The following is a 16,061-nucleotide window of genomic DNA, read 5'->3' as shown; positions in this document are numbered from 1 at the left end:
TTTGCATAATTGTACTTAATAGAAATGATACCCTGATTCTAGTTTAGGGAGGAGAAAACTATTGGATTGGAGTATGACAGATTAACAGTCTTTCTGAATTTGTAAGTTATTTAACAGATGAATGAATATTACTGTTTTGGTTGAAGTGTTTCTAAATACTAATTTATTCACTGTTATAAAAACCTCTGTATGCTTGATTGCATATGAGACAAACACAAAGCCCTGCATGATTATGTTGGAATAGATGCAACTTTCTAGAGGTACTTATCGCTTCTTTAGCTTTAAAAAAAAAAAAAAAAAAAGTTTCCAAGATGTCTCTAACTGTTTGTGTCTCAAGCATTGCTGGCTCATTGCTAGGAGTTTTTTAAAGGTTATACACAGTAAGTCAGAGCCAGTCATAAATATGCAGTTATTTTATGGAGTCAGTTCAGTTTTTTTCAGATAGAATAAAAAGGCTTTGTTTTTAATGTATGTCTTTAGGTATGATACAGTATTTGTGTCTAATTCCTGACAGTAAAGGTCAGCAATAGAAAAAGTACTTTGCCATCTCTGCTTCTGTACTAGATTAATTTAGCCAGGAGCCTGTTATGCTACTCCAGCTGCTTTAAAAACAAAAGATGTGCTAAAATGTTCAACTTCCCCAATCTCTTCAGCGAACTTGAGACGTACAAGTCATAACTATAGTTAGTGCAGATAAAAACATGCAATATGCAGATACAGTAATGTATTTGTAGGAAGACTACAATAAAAAGGAGTTCAGGGGTTTTTACTGCTTAACTCCTTTTGCCAGAAGTTAACTTCAAATGCTGAATAAAACTTTCGCAGTCAGGTGCTTTGTGGCACCTGTAAAACGTAAAAGTTGAACACATTTCTACCTTTCTCTTACATCTGTCTGTTCATCGGTAGGTACGAATGCGAGGAATCCTTCACAACTCTGAATGTAGATATAAGAAATCACCAAAACCTTCTTGATTCTTTGGAACAGTATGTTAAAGGAGATTTATTGGAAGGTGCAAATGCATATCATTGTGAAAAGTGCAACAAAAAGGTATGGATTCCTTGAATATTAAGTTTGTGTACAACTGTGATGTTATAGCTGTGCGAATTCCAGTCTTAGTTCACGTTGAGGGAAAAAAGTTATCCTTTAAATACTGAATTTGGTTGCTGGTTAGAGTATATGAATGGAAGCTTAAGAGCAGGTAACTGTTCATGTCCTTTTTTTAGGTTGATACAGTGAAACGCTTGTTGATTAAGAAGTTGCCTCCAGTTCTTGCGATCCAGTTGAAACGATTTGATTATGACTGGGAAAGGGAATGTGCAATCAAGTTCAATGATTATTTTGAATTTCCACGAGAGCTGGACATGGAGCCTTACACGGTGGCAGGTGTAGCTAAATTGGAAGGAGATGATGTAAATCCTGAAAATCAGATAATACAAAATGAACAGTCTGAAAACGAACACTCTGGGAGCACAAAGTACAGGCTTGTTGGTGTACTTGTACACAGTGGCCAGGCCAGCGGTGGACATTACTACTCTTACATTATCCAGAGGAACGGTGGAGATGGTGAGAAAAATCGGTGGTATAAATTTGATGATGGAGATGTGACAGAGTGTAAAATGGATGATGATGAAGAAATGAAAAATCAGTGTTTTGGTGGAGAATACATGGGAGAAGTATTTGATCACATGATGAAGCGTATGTCTTACAGACGCCAGAAGAGGTGGTGGAACGCTTATATTCTTTTTTATGAACGTATGGACACAATAGACAAAGACAATGAACTAATAAAATATATTTCAGAACTCGCTATCACCACTAAACCCCATCAGATTAAAATGCCATCAGCCATTGAACGAAGTGTACGGAAGCAGAACGTGCAGTTCATGCACAATCGTATGCAGTACAGCCTAGAATATTTCCAGTTCATAAAGAAGTTGCTTACTTGTAATAGTGTCTACTTAAATCCTCCTCCAGGTTAGTATGGTAGTCCAATAATTATGGATTAATTTCTTGCAAGAAGAGTTTTGATGTGTGTTGTCAAGAATTTGTCTAGCCAGTGAAAATTTTGTGCATTCTGCTTTGAATACTCTGTCTCTCTGGACTTCTGCTGTTAAATATCTGTTGTTTAGTTGTTCATCAGTGATAACATTATTCGGCTTATGTGCTAAGTCATGTTAAGATACTGAAGTTTGTGGGCTGTTCTACTGAAGACTGTTCTCAAAGGTGAGATATTGAATTTCTAAAAATCAAACATATGTTAGCCTCCAGGTACTTGTCATAAGGCTTACATATTCAAAAGATACATTGTTGAATCTAGAGGCTGTTTTGATGAAGTTTCTTGTTGGAATTAGAACACAATCTTAGACAAAATAGTGATCTGGAATCAGTTAAATTATTAGGAGTAAATTGCTTCTACCTTGTCTACATGTGAGTGTTTTGATTTTTCTTTAGGACAAGATCATCTGTTGCCTGAAGCAGAAGAAATAACTATGATTAGTATTCAGCTTGCTGCTAGATTTCTCTTCACCACAGGATTTCATACAAAGAAAATAGTTCGTGGCCCTGCTAGTGATTGGTATCTTGTCTTTTAACAACAATTACCATTTTGCAAGTTTGATGTCTGTTAAATGATCCCAGTTATGTACATAGGACAATAAAAGGTTGTAGTGGTCTTGTCCCGTTTTCCCCTCTCCCAAAAATACATGGTCAAGGTGCACATGAAAAGGGAGGGAAACTCAAACAGAAGGTACTGGGAAGAAATGGAGCCTTTAAACTGCTGAGCTGAATAGCTTCAAAATTCCTTTTCAGACCTTAAATCTACCTTTTGACTGTCTTTTAAAAAGAATGAAGGAATAGAATCTATCACTAGCACAAAACTAATAGATTATGTATTCTTATTCAGAATGGTTTGTTCATAGTTTGAGTAGTTTTAAAGAAAGCTCTTTTCAACCTGTTTTTGCAACTTTTATTTGTATTTTGTTTCTGAAACATGTATATGGTCTTTTAGACTCTGTTAGCAGAGTACTTTATGTACATTGCTATGGGTCTGCAATTCAAAACTGTAGTATAACAAACAGTACAATCGTACTCATAGGACCACAGCATTTTAGTCTTTAAGCTAGGTTATTCTGTATTGGGGAGAGGAGTGTGGGTTACTACTGGTAGAACTAGAGAGAAAATCTAGTATTCATTATGACCAGTGGTTTAACAGCTACTAATAATTAGTTGTGGCATGGCAAATACATACCCCCTTTTTTTTTCTCTAATAGTAACTTGCAGAGTAGCTAAGTTACTCCTGTTATTTTAAGAAAACAAGAGGAGTTCGAATATTGCTGAAGAAAGAGGACAGAGTCACATAAGATCCTCTTTGGAACAGATGCTTCATTCTTTGGGGTTCCAAGGGGTTTCTTTGTTGGTTTTGTTTGGAGAGGGGTTGGGTGGTGGTTTTTTGGTTTTGTTGTGGTTGGTTGGGGTATTTTTAGTTCTGTAAATGAGAACATAAATTCCTGGAAGGCTACATATTTAGTTACCTGTCTTAAACACAGCTCATGAAATCCACCTCACATATTCTCCACTGCTCATCCTCTCTCCAGGTTTCAATACAGAGGCAATGATGGCTGCTGCTTTAGGACGTGCTATAAGTAGTAGTTTGGGAGCTAGGGGATGTAATCCTGTCCTAGTTCGTAAGGGTGGTAGAAGTGCTACACTTTAAATGTTAGTTTTTAAATTGAAGTATCTTTTAGATTTGTGATTGCTAATAACAGACAGTATCCCTATAGGAACAACAATTTAGCTGATTGTAAGCATTTTGTGAGCAAAAATGTTTGGGGAATCAGCTTTAACATGAGTTTTCTTAAAATTCTTCAAAATAGTGTCCGTTAAAATTCATTAATGTCTGCATTTGCTCATAATCTCTCATTTGTGTCATTTTCTATTTCAGGTATGATGCATTATGCATCCTTCTTCGTCACAGCAAGAATGTACGCTTTTGGTTTGCACACAATGTCCTTTTTAATGTTTCAAACCGCTTCTCTGAGTATCTTTTGGAATGCCCTAGTGCAGAAGTGAGGGGTGCATTTGCAAAACTTATAGTATTTATTGCACATTTTTCGTTGCAAGACGGACCATGTCCTTCACCTTTTGCCTCTCCTGGACCTTCCAGTCAGGTATTTAATATTCTAACAAAAAAAACTTTTGAAACTTATTCTTACTTCTTCATTATAAGCATTTTATGTAAGTTCTGGAATAGATGCATCAGTGTTGACAGGAAAGCTGTACAGTCCATTTTGCACTACATAACATGATGTAGCTCAACCAGTTTGTGTGAGAGTCTGAGGGGGTTCAGTTTCCCCTCATCAGTAAATCTCTGTGAAGACTGAGTAGTGAGAATTTTGAGTTGTGAGTGTGAAATCTGCAAAATAAAAGTAGTGCTTTATAATAATGGGTAGGGGAGTGAACCCTTGTTTTTCATTTAGAATTAAATAAGCAAACAAAGCAAACAGCATTAAAACATCCAGGAGTTCCTTAAGGTTTCTTCCCCTGTGTCCTGCAACACTGAAATTGTCAAAAATTGTAACTTTGCATAGGAGTAAACAGTGAATTTCCTAATTTTATACACCTAGAACTGTTAAAGAAACAAAAGAAAAGTCTTAATTTAATACTTGTTACAACAATATTTTTGTTTAGGCTGTTTTAAAATTTAGAAGATCAACCTTTTCGAGCCTTTGGTTTGTCATGTTTTTGATGTCTACAGTAAGACACTTTTTATTTGTATTGTTCCCCTTACTTCTCAGAGTGTTTTTCAGTACTGCATCCAGGAAGAGAATTTGTATTAAGTTAAAGCTCTGCATATGCCTTGACAGTGTTTTTTTTCATGAGGTGTTTGAGATACACCTGTTGAGGTGATTTGGTTGTTTTTCTTGGACTATAAAGTTCATAGTGAAACTTCATGTGGTTTTCTGAGTCTAGATAGTCTACATAGTGTTGGAGGAAGTCTAGATAGTGTTGGAGGAAAAGTTCAGTTAAAAGCATCTGTACTTGCATAATTTCTAGGGCTTGCATGGTATTTAGTGACAGGAGTCTTATTCCCTCTGTTTGTCTTTGAGATTCAGGAGATTAACCAGCTGTTAGTATTTTGGAGCTGGTATGAATCCCATACCTTTTAACCAATTCTGTTTTGTGCCATAGTAGAAAGTATGAACTAAATAAAGGTTTGATAGATTCAGCCACTAATATTAAACTTTTTTTTAATAGGCTTATGATAACCTAAGTTTAAGTGATCACTTACTGAGAGCGGTACTAAATCTTCTAAGAAGGGAAGTATCTGAACATGGGCGCCATTTGCAGCAGTATTTCAATCTGTTTGTGATGTATGCCAATCTAGGTAAGCAAATTACACACACTTTTACTGATGACACTAATAAGCTTGTTCTTATTAATGATCCAGTTACACAGGTGACAGTAGGAGAATCCAGTTTTTCAGCCTCAGTTAGATTGTTAAAATGTCACATAAATGTTCTCTAGAGCATCTGTGTTCCTCCAGTTTGGAGTTCGGGGCTTTAGTCTTTCTCCCATCCTTGGATGATGAACATAAGAAGCTTGGAGCAATAAGGCAGTGTCCTTCTGAGTCATGTGGGGGTGTAAAAATGGCAAGAGAGATGATGCTTTGTTCGGGGCTCATTTGCAGGGAGGTCGTGAGACTGAAGAGACATGTGGGGCTGTCAACTGGTTTGAGCCTGAAGAAGTTGAGGAAGATAAAAGTTCAAAAAAGAGAGAGATGCATGATTCTCATTTATGGAAATGTCATGCTTTGTCTGTATATTCCAACTGTGCTCTTTCAATACTAATTTCTTTATTTCAACTTTGAAGTTCAAAGCTACAAATGCAAAACACTGATTCCATATCTGTATTGCCTTTTAAAGACTCTTTGGGAGGCTGAGGAAATAGCTCAATCTGTATATGTTCTTAGATATCTTTGTTTGCCAGGATGCTTTCACTGTAGACATCACATGAGGTAAAAGAATGCAAGAATCGGGGATTTCTTTTCATAAAGACTAGAGTCCTCAATTTTCTGATGAAAAGTTAAATTTGAGATAGAATATGATTGCAAATGAGTATTTTTGGCATCTTTCAGTACCAGACTAGTAGAACTACCCATTATATGCATGGTATAATAAAATTGAGATGAAGTAGCCATCAGTTTTGTTGTGATGGACATGAAATACAGGCTGTGGCACTTTCAGCATCACCCATTTTTTGTCAGGATTTAATTGTATCCAGCATTAAAGCAAGCGAGAGATCACTTTTACAAAGATGTAACTAAAAAACTGTCTTAACATAATGGTGGATGACCTCAGCCTGGTGATAAAGCTGAGAGAAGTAGAAAGGTTAAGAAGCACTGGGGAGTCTGAGAAGGAGATAGACTGGGATCATGCTCTGGTCTCCCTGAGACGGGAAAGGCCACCAGTAAAAGAAACAAGATCAAGGGAGTTCTATGTCCTCCCCCTGCCAGACTGAAGAAGGCAGGTCAAGGGAAAGGAATGAATGGAAGCAAGTCTACATGCAGGCTGACAGGCGAAGCCCCCACTTGCCCACCTCGCACTCCCAGGTGCCTTTGTACAACAGGCATGAGGCTGTGGATGTGGAAGGCCAGGCAGCGGATGAGACAAATGGAAGGTCTGTCTACACCACAGGTATTGACAGGATCAGAAAGGCCTACCCCCTGTGTTACAACCACCTCCATGAGGAAAAAAAGAAGGGTTATAGTTGTAGGTGACTCCCTTCTGAGGAGTACAGGGAGTCTAATATGCTGGGCAGGCCCTCTTCTTAGGCAAGTCTGCTGCATTGCTGGGGCACAGGTTAAGGACATCACTAGGAAATTTCCTAGCCTGGTACAGCCCTGGGAATACTGACTGTTACTGGTTTTCCATGTGGGTGGTGATGGAAGTTGCAACTGGTAGTCTGAGGACGATCAAAAGAGACTGCAGGGCCTTGGGATGGTTGGTAAGAGAATTAGGAGCACAGGCTGTTTTCTTCTCTCTCCCTCCAGTTGTTGGTAGTGACATTAGAAGAAACAGATGGACACAGTCTGTTGATACATGGCTCCGTGGCTGGTGTGGCTGCCGAAATTTTGGGGTTTTTGAGAATGGGGTGGCCTACACAGCACAAGGTTTGCTGGCGTCAGATGGAGTTTACCTTTCTCATAGGGGAAGAGGGTCTTTGCACATGAGCTAGCAGGGCTCATCAACAGAGCAAATTGTATCTTGGGCTGCATCAAATGGAGTGTGGCCAGCAGGTCAAGGGAGGTCATTCTGCCTCTCTGCTCCGCTCTGGTGAGACCCTGCCTGGAGTCCTCTGAACAGCTCTGGAGCCCTCAGTGCAGGAAAGACATGGACCTGTTGGAGAGGGGCCAGAGGAGGCCACCAAGATGATCAGAGGGCTTGGAACAGCTCTGCTGTGGGGACAGGCTGAGAGACTTGGGGCTGTTCAGCCTGGAGAAGGTTCCAGGGAGACCTTATTGTGGCCTTTCAGTACTTAAAAGGGTCCTATAAGAAAGGTGGGGACAGACTTTTTAGCAGGGCCTGTTGCGATAGGACGAGGGGTAATGGCTTCAAACGAAAGGAGGGGAGATTCAGGCTAGACGTGAGGAAGGAATTTTTTTCAATGAGGGTTGTGAAACACTGGTCCAGGTTGCCCAGAGAGGTGGTAGATGTCCCATCCCTGGAGACATTCCAGGCCAGGCTGGGCGGGGCTCTGAGCATCCTGATCTAGTTGAATTTACTGGTAAGCATGGTATGTAGTATGTTTTTGTGGTGAAACTAGATGTATGTCTGGATTTATTTTTTGTGGTTTTCTCATTTTTATCTTAAATTGGTTTTGTCACTCTTATTTACACTTACTGCATAGCGTGGCACAGTTGGAAATTTATTAAATTTTTAATTGATGTATCTAGGACATGATGAAAAAATAACAAAATATACTGGGCGCAGGGCGGGCTGGGGGAGTGTTCATCCTGTCCTGAGCCTCACAATGAAAATGTTGATTCTTTGGCCAAAAGACTTGCTCTTAACACAGATGCTGGTTACCAAAGTGCTAATGAGCACTGTTAGATTGTAGTCATTTAGAGCTCTCTTTCAATGTGGTTTTTCAACTGAACACAAATTTCTTGTGCATCTTTACTGATTTGATTAGGTTTTTTTTTCTTCAGAAAGCATAAATGATGGTTATAATAAAACCCAGCAACTGACAAGTTATGAAACATTCTAAACACTAGTTATTTTTCTTAAAAATAAAAAGTATTGTCTGAGAAACAAGCTGGATCTTTTTGTTTTGTTTTGTTTCTTCCCTGTAAAGGTGTAGCAGAAAAGACACAACTTCTGAAACTAAATGTTCCTGCAACCTTCATGCTTGTGGCTCTGGATGAAGGTCCAGGTCCTCCAATTAAGTACCAGTATGCTGAACTGGGGAAGCTGTACACCGTTGTGTCACAACTGATCCGTTGTTGCAATGTGTCATCGCGGATGCAGTCTTCTATTAATGGTATAGTGAATTTTAAGTTTTCTTTAGGTTAATTGAATATATCAGTAAATGTCTTTTGTATATATTTAGCTATTATGTGTAAAATGGCTTAGCTGGAAAAATGTTTGTCTTTGATGTTTAGCAACTCCTTTTTGTGTAAAGAGAGGAAGCTGTTCTGTATTTTATGCTTCTTGCCTTATTCCTTAAAGGTACAGGAAAACAACTGAGTAGTAGTTTGATTACAAAATAGTAATAATTTTAGAATCATTTAAGCTCATTGTAAAGAGTTGCAGAAAGATCTTTTGATTCTGAGTAGGCAATAAAATAATAGTTACTTTCATGTTACCAGTACAAAAAGTAATCTATACAGAAAAAACACTCTTAACAGGCTCTGAAATAGCTAAAACTGCTTATCAGTAACAGGATCTTGCATTGTTGTGGATAGCTCTTGAAAATTATTTGGTGCTTGTTTGCAGTCAAGACAGCAAACAGAAGTCAGCATTTTAATTTGTAAAAGATAAAGAATCAGCTAGAAATTGGTCAACCGCAGTATTAATCATTAATATCTCTAGTAGTTGAATAGAGTGCAGTTATCTTTGAGAAATGGTGACAGAATATTGGGCTACGTGGACTTTATAGCCTGTATATGTACATGTTCTATTAAGCATATTTTAGAAACCCTAATTAGGAATCTGTAGAGAGGCTATTTAATGGCAAACTCATTACAGCTTGATGTGTCAGGCTATAAAGTCAATAGGCTAGAATGTGCTATAGTAAGATTAATGAACTGAAAATATTACTGTGCTATAATAAGCTTCAGAACCATTTGGCAATTTTGATTTGGTTTTGTTTCCAGTGTATTATTTGAGGCTTACACTGAAAACATGATATACCTATGAAAAAATGATGGCATATTCACTGTATTCATAATATTGTACTAAAAAAAATTACTTTGTATGAACATTACTCTGGCTACTAATTATGATTAGTATTTACAGACTAAAGTTATTTTTTGCTTCAGCATATTAATTTAGAAAAGTTCTCACCTGGACTTCTGGGCCTCTTCAGACAATAAAGCACTGCTACATTTAGAAACATCAGGAGCAAATCAACAGTCCTTCGTCAAACAAAATGAAGCTTACTAAATCAGATACATTCATTTTTATTCTTTCAAGAGTATATGACTTCTCTCTACACTAGAGATTCAGACAGGACTGTTTTGACATAGGTATTCCTCTGAACCCTTTCCCATTGCCTAGTGAAATAAATAGACCTTGCATCCTAAAAGACAATTGATTTGGGCTTTGTTATGCAACCAGTGAAGCAGATAAATTCAGGAGATAAGAGAATTTCACTGAGGAAACTCTCGGTAATTTATCTTCTTGCATATGAACATGTCTCCAGCTCTTCTGCTTTGATTGTCACCACATAATTGTACCTGAGAGGGACAGGTAGCTCTCTGAGGCAGCAAGTGTCAAGCTTCACAATCAGAAAACTTAGTTACTTCATACCACCATATTTTTCAAAGAAAATCAGCTGTTAGGGAGGTGCTGGGTTCTTCTTCTGTCTACTGTTTTTTGATGAGTTACACCAATTTATGTTTTGTTGTGTCTACACTGACAGTACTTCAGTACCTTTTCATCTGTGACAACTGTTCCAGGTAATCCCCCACTTGCCAACCCTTACGGTGATCCTAATTTATCTCAACCTATAATGGCACTTCAGCAGAACGTAGCAGACATTTTGTTTGTGAGAACTAGTTATGTGAAGAAAATTATTGAAGATTGTAGCAACTCTGAAGAAACCATCAAGTTGCTTCGTTTCTGCTGTTGGGAAAATCCTCAGTTCTCTTCCACAGTCCTCAGTGAACTTCTTTGGCAGGTAAAAATAAAAAGCAAGGAGAAAGATGGGAATATAAATGTGCATGATGTAAGATTCTGTATTTATTTGTTTATAGAAATGTTGTATTTAATACTGAACAGGTGCTTGATAAATAAACTTTACTTAAGATGGCATCCTCTGTCAGGAATTTCACTCTTAGGTCTATACATCATGTTGGACTACTATGAGAAGTCCTCTTATGAGTTCAGGAAAGCAGTTGACCTTTTATGAGTTAGGAATGCTATGCTATGCTAAGGATGGAAAGTAAGTAGACTGAGGTGGTCGTTAGGTGCTGCGAGAGCATTTCCTAAAACCTTTTCATCATTATCTGTGAAAGAGCTTCTTGGGTTGCATGGAAAGTTAGAAGCATTTCCTAAGATCTCCCATGTTGGGTTTTTTTGAGTATGTTCATAAGGTTCTTTTTTAGAACATACTCAGGAAAGAATCTTTGACACTGTCTTGTTTTTAATTTGTAATCTCTGTAATGTTAATCATACTTTTCCACTCCAAATAATATTTTTGACTTCTGTTAGCTCATCTTTGTATTAGCCCATTTTTCCCATGTAAACATCACATTGTTCTATGTATTTTTGTTTGACACTTGAAAGAATCGTAATAAAAATCACTTTACTGCTATTTTGCTAGCCATGGATTTTACATTTTAGGGTGACTTTGGAACATACTGTCTAAAAGTGACAATATCACTGAAAAATACCTTTTTGTAATTTTGCTTTTCTAAATGTATTTTTTAAGGTAGCTTCTTATCATCTCATGCTTGGAGCTTTAGATCAATTGTGTTAGAAACTCATGGGGAAATGTCATTTACAAAATGTTCTATTTTTTTTTTTAAAAAAAAAGGCCCAAAAAATCCTGACACAATCAACATTTTTTAAAAACAAGTATGCATTGTATCTTGAAATACCCTTTACATTACAGTAAATTTCATTTCAAATTCATTTCTTGTATTGCACCATGTAATCTGCATGCTTCAAAGAATGCTTTCTTATGTTCTGCATTTTCACTTTTTAAGGTTGCATATTCATATACATATGAGCTTCGACCTTATTTGGATCTGCTTCTGCAAATCCTGTTAATTGAGGACTCTTGGCAAACTCACAGGTTAGTATTTACCTGTCTTTTTATAATTCAAGATTATTATATTTTGTATAGGTTGTTTTTCCAGCAGTTCTGTTGCTAATCCTTTCAAGATGTTTGTTGTGAATATACAGGGTGTTTCAAAAAGATGAAACCGATTTGAAATCACTGTGCTTTGAAGTTGTGTCCATCTTTTTGAAACACCCTGTATATCACGTGAAAATACAGGAATAAAGCATTTTTTTGCACTTTTATCTCGAGTTTTGAGATAAATCTACTTTTTTCTTTTCCCTTGACCTTCCTTAATATTGAGAAATTTGCTACTTAGTCCTGTAAACCCAAGATAAGATTTTTCACATACAAGAGAATGTGCCATTTAGGCTAAACTCATTTGTATTTACTGTGAGATGCTCATACTGATTCTTAGAACCGTCTTATTCAAGACGGTCTAATGTCAGTCATAGTAGTGATACCAAGAGATGCATGAAGTGTCAACTTGGGAGAAAACCGTATTTCATACATAAATATTTGCTATCTGATCACATTTCAAGAGAATTTTAGGTTCAATATGTTAAGTATTCATCCAGTATCAACCCCTATTTTCATATGTCTACAGGATAAGGCTTTTGAAAGTTGAGATTTAAAAAAAAAAGTAATTATTGCAAATGCTGACTATTTGAGAGAACAGTCAGTTTTTCAGAAGTTTTTTATAGAAGTAGTACGTGGGGTGACACAAAACAAATGTCATCAACATGCTACCTGTTTCAAAATGTCACTGATTCACATTAAGTGAATATAGGTAGTAATGGATTTACTAAATAATTTGCAACCATGTCTCTTGTGCCATTTAAAATACTTCGAGTTAGGAGCACACTTACTGCCTGCAATAAGGGTATTGGAGTGAACTCATGTACTTAACCTGTAAAAGTAGTTTGTGCTCTTGGATGTTATCAGTTGCTTGGCCTTACTTTAGAAGATGCGCTAAGAGAAGGTGGTGGTCTGGCTTACCACACTTCAAAACATGAAAGCTGAGTTGGAGGGATTTCTTCATTTTCTTTATAGGAATTACAGCTTAGGTAAGGGACGAGAATACCCTTTATACATTGGCTTTTTGGTTTTGCATATACATGTATATGTAATGCATATATAATGCAGTTTGTTTCTGTTTTCTTCCTGATAAATACTTCCATAAGATGCCTTTAAGTCCATATACTTTAGTAGATGTGAAGTAAAATAATATATTTTAGGGTGGAAACGCAGGTGGGAAATCATGGAAGTGGTTGTTTGGAATAGGGCTATGTTTGAAGTAAAGGGTTATGAAGGAGGTTGACTGTTGCGGTATGGCTTTCACTATACTGGGCGATGTACATCACTGCATATTCAAGGTTGCAGTCTCAGGAATAGCAGTGTTCATTGGAGTGGTGTTAGGCTTCAGCAGAGGGCTGTTAAGTGGCCAGCTGCAGTTATCCTCCAATTTCTTGCTGCCACTTCTGGGAGTTGCTTGGTCTGTGTTCTTGGTTTTGCTGTGATAATCATAGACTTCTAATTATCTTTGTCTTCTCTTTCAAAAAAAAAAAACCCAAACAAAACCAAACAAATATAGTGTAATTGTCCATAGTAAATGGTAGTATCTTCTAACTTGTATAAGATCAGATGATGCTTGTTTTCTATCAGTGCTGCTTGTATTCTTGTACTGTGAGATGGCCGCTGCTGCTCTATGGCATCAAACTCGCTCTCATAAATTTCTCTTGATTTGACAGCTTCAAGTGCCAAGTTTGGGATAATAGGGTTACAAGTACCATTAAGATAAATCAGCTGAAGTAAATCTCATTGTCATTTTATAGATGGAGCCTACGTTGGCAGCTGCCTCGAGTCCATTCAGTGACTGTTGCCAGGGCCCTGAAGAAAGAGGGCAATTGATTTTCCTGCAATGAGTGTAGTAGCTCTTCCAGATGTCAGTGTCAGTTCCATGCCCTTCTGACTTTTTTCCAAAGTCAAAAGTATGGCAGTTCTCATTCTAGCGCAGTTTCAGAGTGGCAATTAATTCCTCCACCCCCTGTTCGAGCGCAGAAGGCACAGAAGGTGGGCTTAGTTCCAGGGAGTGCCCAAGCCCCTTATCCCCATGCACAAATGGGAACCATTTGTCTCTCTTCAGGGGAACTGCATCTAAGAGAGGGTAGCTTTGAGAAGCATAGCTGTTACGTAAGTGAACGTTCTGTTGTGGATTTAACTGTTCCAGTTCTGTAAGGACCTATTGGGTTAACAGGTCTATTTTGTAAATGCAGTTGATTTTAAAAATAAGAAAGTTACCAGTTAAAGTTGATTGCTGTAATTAGAATTAATCACACTTACATGCTTTATATATCTTATTCTGAGAGTCTAAGTATTATTACATGTGGTAAAATTACAAGTTATGTGTGTGATGTGTCAAGTTAGTTTTTTGATTTAAAAAAAAACTCTTACTAAAACCAGAAGCTAGAATATGAGCTATCCTTTTATAATTACATTGAAAATGAAGCCTTAATTCAAACACTAAAACTCTAACACTTGAAGTTTTCTGGGTTTTATTTGTTTGTGTTTAGGATTCACAATGCACTTAAGGGAATCCCGGATGACAGGGATGGACTATTTGACACCATTCAGCGCTCCAAGAATCATTATCAGAAAAGAGCTTACCAGTGTATAAAGTGCATGGTAGCTCTCTTCAGCAACTGTCCTGTAGCCTACCAGATCCTTCAGGTGATGCTTTTCATTCTGTTTCTTGCTGCTTTTTTTTCCAGTTTTGTGTACTTAAAAAAAAAAAATTAAAACCACCATTATTCAGTTTTCCTCACCTTGATGAAATTAAAACTTCGAAGTACAACTCATTTGAACCTTCCTGTATCAGAAGGTCAATAGATGGGATTGAAAGCAATTTGATTAAACTTTCCGTCATGATTCTGTGATGCAGCTGCAAATCCACAGGCTTCATATCAGATTTGAAGTTTTCTCTGTGCAAAAAAGGACTCTCTGAAGACTCTGAAATAGTCTTTTAAACAGCAGCTTATGTGTTCATAGTCTGTTCTCTGGTAGCTGATGTGTAGGCAGGGAAAAATATATCTGTTTTGAAGAACAGAGAAAATAATTCTGAATTGTTAATTTTCCATATGCAGAGCAATGGAGATTTGAAGAGAAAATGGACCTGGGCAGTAGAATGGCTTGGAGATGAGCTGGAGCGTAGACCATACACTGGCAACCCCCAGTATACCTATAATAATTGGTCTCCACCAATACAAAGCAATGAAACATCAAATGGCTACTTCCTAGAGAGATCTCACAGTGCTAGAATGACTCTGGCAAAAGCTTGTGAACTCTGCCCAGAGGAGGTAAAGAATTAATTTGACTTCTGGTAATAAAATTGAGAGAAGTGCTTCTATAAATAATTAACTTTAGCAACAGCCTCCAGTCGTTATAGAGGTAACACATTTTATAAATAAGGATTTCTATTTTTGTTGGCTTCTGTTACATACTCCTGTGCATTTTTCCACATTTATTACTGTTTCCATAGACATCTGTCACTTAAAGAATTCACAGTATAGAATTGAAATTCACCATGTAAAATAGATTGTGAATGGGTCTGTTTTCCCAGTAATACATTGATGCAGGAATTTTTATGTAGCACAGTACAAGCTTTGGGTGATGTGATGGGGTGGAATTTTTCTCCAAGCGTGTCTGAAACAGTCACTTGCATGTAGGATTGGTTCTGGAAAGTATAATCATAGTATGTTTTACTTAAATAAATTAAATGTTTTTTCAAACTTTAGGAACCAGATGATCCTGATGCCCCAGATGAACATGAGTCTTCTCCACCTGAAGATGCCCCACTGTATCCCCATTCACCTGGTTCCCAGTATCAACAGGTAAAAGCTCAGAGCTGAAGCATTTGTTCAGAGTTTGAGGTTAACTTTTTTTATCATTTGTGGTGACTTAAATTACAGGTACTTAGCCAGAAGCATGTTGTTGTCAAATATCACACTTGTAGGAATAAAGATAAAGATTCCCATCCATTTTGCCAAGAACAGTTTCACCATCAGAGGTTTCAGGTGAAAATTTTAATGTTACCAGATCAGAGATTAATTGTTCATAGAAGGAGCAAGGGGACAGATGTCATCACGGCCTGGTGCATACTGAATTTGATGCTGTTGTATTTGTTGACATTGATAATATTTTTTGAGTTGCTTTCTTGTTTTTAAATACAAAATCAAGCCTCAAGGCCTGAATTTCAGTTTAGGTAATCGGAAGGCTTTCGGAAAAAGGCAGATGGCTTTGTTACGTGTTAATTGTGCTATGAACCCTGATCTTTAATTTTTCAGTACATATAGAATCTAAATCTGTTAAAAGGCTGCTTTGTTAATATCTCTCAGTGTAAAGGCAGATCTGAAAGAAATCATAACCATGTTTTTTACTGAGTTAACTAAATTAGTACATCCCCCCCTTAGTTGCCGTTTTTGTTCCAATTCATTTTATATATTCCAAATCTGCTAATTTAATTTCCTTTCCTGCCCAAACCCATTTTTCCTCCATCTTG

The 16,061-nt window shown here is 37.3% G+C and overlaps 1 protein-coding gene across 2 annotated transcripts in view; it reads left to right on the top strand.

Annotated features, from left to right (window-relative positions):
• USP9X (ubiquitin specific peptidase 9 X-linked) overlaps window positions 1-16,061 on the top strand; it is a 103,310-nt gene that overhangs the window by 84,880 nt on the left and 2,369 nt on the right. For both annotated transcript variants that reach the window (XM_065070036.1, XM_065070030.1), the window contains exons 34-44: window positions 907-1,048; window positions 1,225-1,975; window positions 2,453-2,576; window positions 3,942-4,167; window positions 5,255-5,384; window positions 8,354-8,539; window positions 10,179-10,399; window positions 11,430-11,518; window positions 14,077-14,233; window positions 14,647-14,859; window positions 15,298-15,393. In XM_065070036.1, coding sequence (XP_064926108.1) covers window positions 907-1,048; window positions 1,225-1,975; window positions 2,453-2,576; window positions 3,942-4,167; window positions 5,255-5,384; window positions 8,354-8,539; window positions 10,179-10,399; window positions 11,430-11,518; window positions 14,077-14,233; window positions 14,647-14,859; window positions 15,298-15,393 — 2,335 coding nt within the window. The remainder of the gene's footprint in view (window positions 1-906; window positions 1,049-1,224; window positions 1,976-2,452; window positions 2,577-3,941; window positions 4,168-5,254; window positions 5,385-8,353; window positions 8,540-10,178; window positions 10,400-11,429; window positions 11,519-14,076; window positions 14,234-14,646; window positions 14,860-15,297; window positions 15,394-16,061) is intronic.

The sequence above is a fragment of the Columba livia genome, chromosome 1, assembly GCF_036013475.1.
Source record: "Columba livia isolate bColLiv1 breed racing homer chromosome 1, bColLiv1.pat.W.v2, whole genome shotgun sequence".
Taxonomy (NCBI): domain Eukaryota; kingdom Metazoa; phylum Chordata; class Aves; order Columbiformes; family Columbidae; genus Columba; species Columba livia.
The sequence above is the reverse complement of the archived record's forward strand: the minus strand, read 5'-3'. Positions and strand labels throughout refer to the sequence as shown.